Genomic DNA, 323 nt, shown 5'->3' with positions numbered 1-323 from the left:
AGCCCCAGCTCCAGCCCCCCCGGTGTCCCCCGCCTGCCCGTTACCTTCTGCCTGCGCTTCTCCTTTCTCTTATCTTCTGTCGCCTGCAACATTTTCTCCTTCCATAAGTTGAAGAAGTAGGAGGGGTCGGTGTAGAACTTGAGGCCGTCCTTTTTGTCATCCCTGGGGGGTTGGGGAGGGAGGAGAGGGGGTTATCAGCCACAGGAGAAGACCCCCCCTTCCCCTGAGCAGGGGGTTTGGTACGATCATGGTCATAAGCTGTTACCCCACCATTAACGTGCCCAACACAATGGTAGCCACTGGCAGTAACACTGCGCGGGGGG

At 58.2% G+C, this 323-nt stretch overlaps 1 protein-coding gene across 1 annotated transcript in view; it reads right to left on the bottom strand.

Annotated features, from left to right (window-relative positions):
* Positions 1-323, bottom strand: part of LOC104074988 (wiskott-Aldrich syndrome protein family member 3-like) — a gene marked incomplete at its 3' end in the record, with an annotated part of 2,740 nt that overhangs the window by 272 nt on the left and 2,145 nt on the right. Inside the window, exon 3 of the mRNA XM_009575314.1 lies at positions 45-162. Coding sequence (XP_009573609.1) covers positions 45-162 — 118 coding nt within the window. The remainder of the gene's footprint in view (positions 1-44; positions 163-323) is intronic.

The sequence above is a fragment of the Fulmarus glacialis genome, unplaced genomic scaffold (assembly GCF_000690835.1).
Source record: "Fulmarus glacialis isolate BGI_N327 unplaced genomic scaffold, ASM69083v1 scaffold23870, whole genome shotgun sequence".
In the NCBI taxonomy this organism is placed as follows: Eukaryota; Metazoa; Chordata; class Aves; order Procellariiformes; family Procellariidae; genus Fulmarus; species Fulmarus glacialis.
Note: the sequence above shows the minus strand (reverse complement) of the source record. Positions and strands in the feature narration are given on the sequence as shown.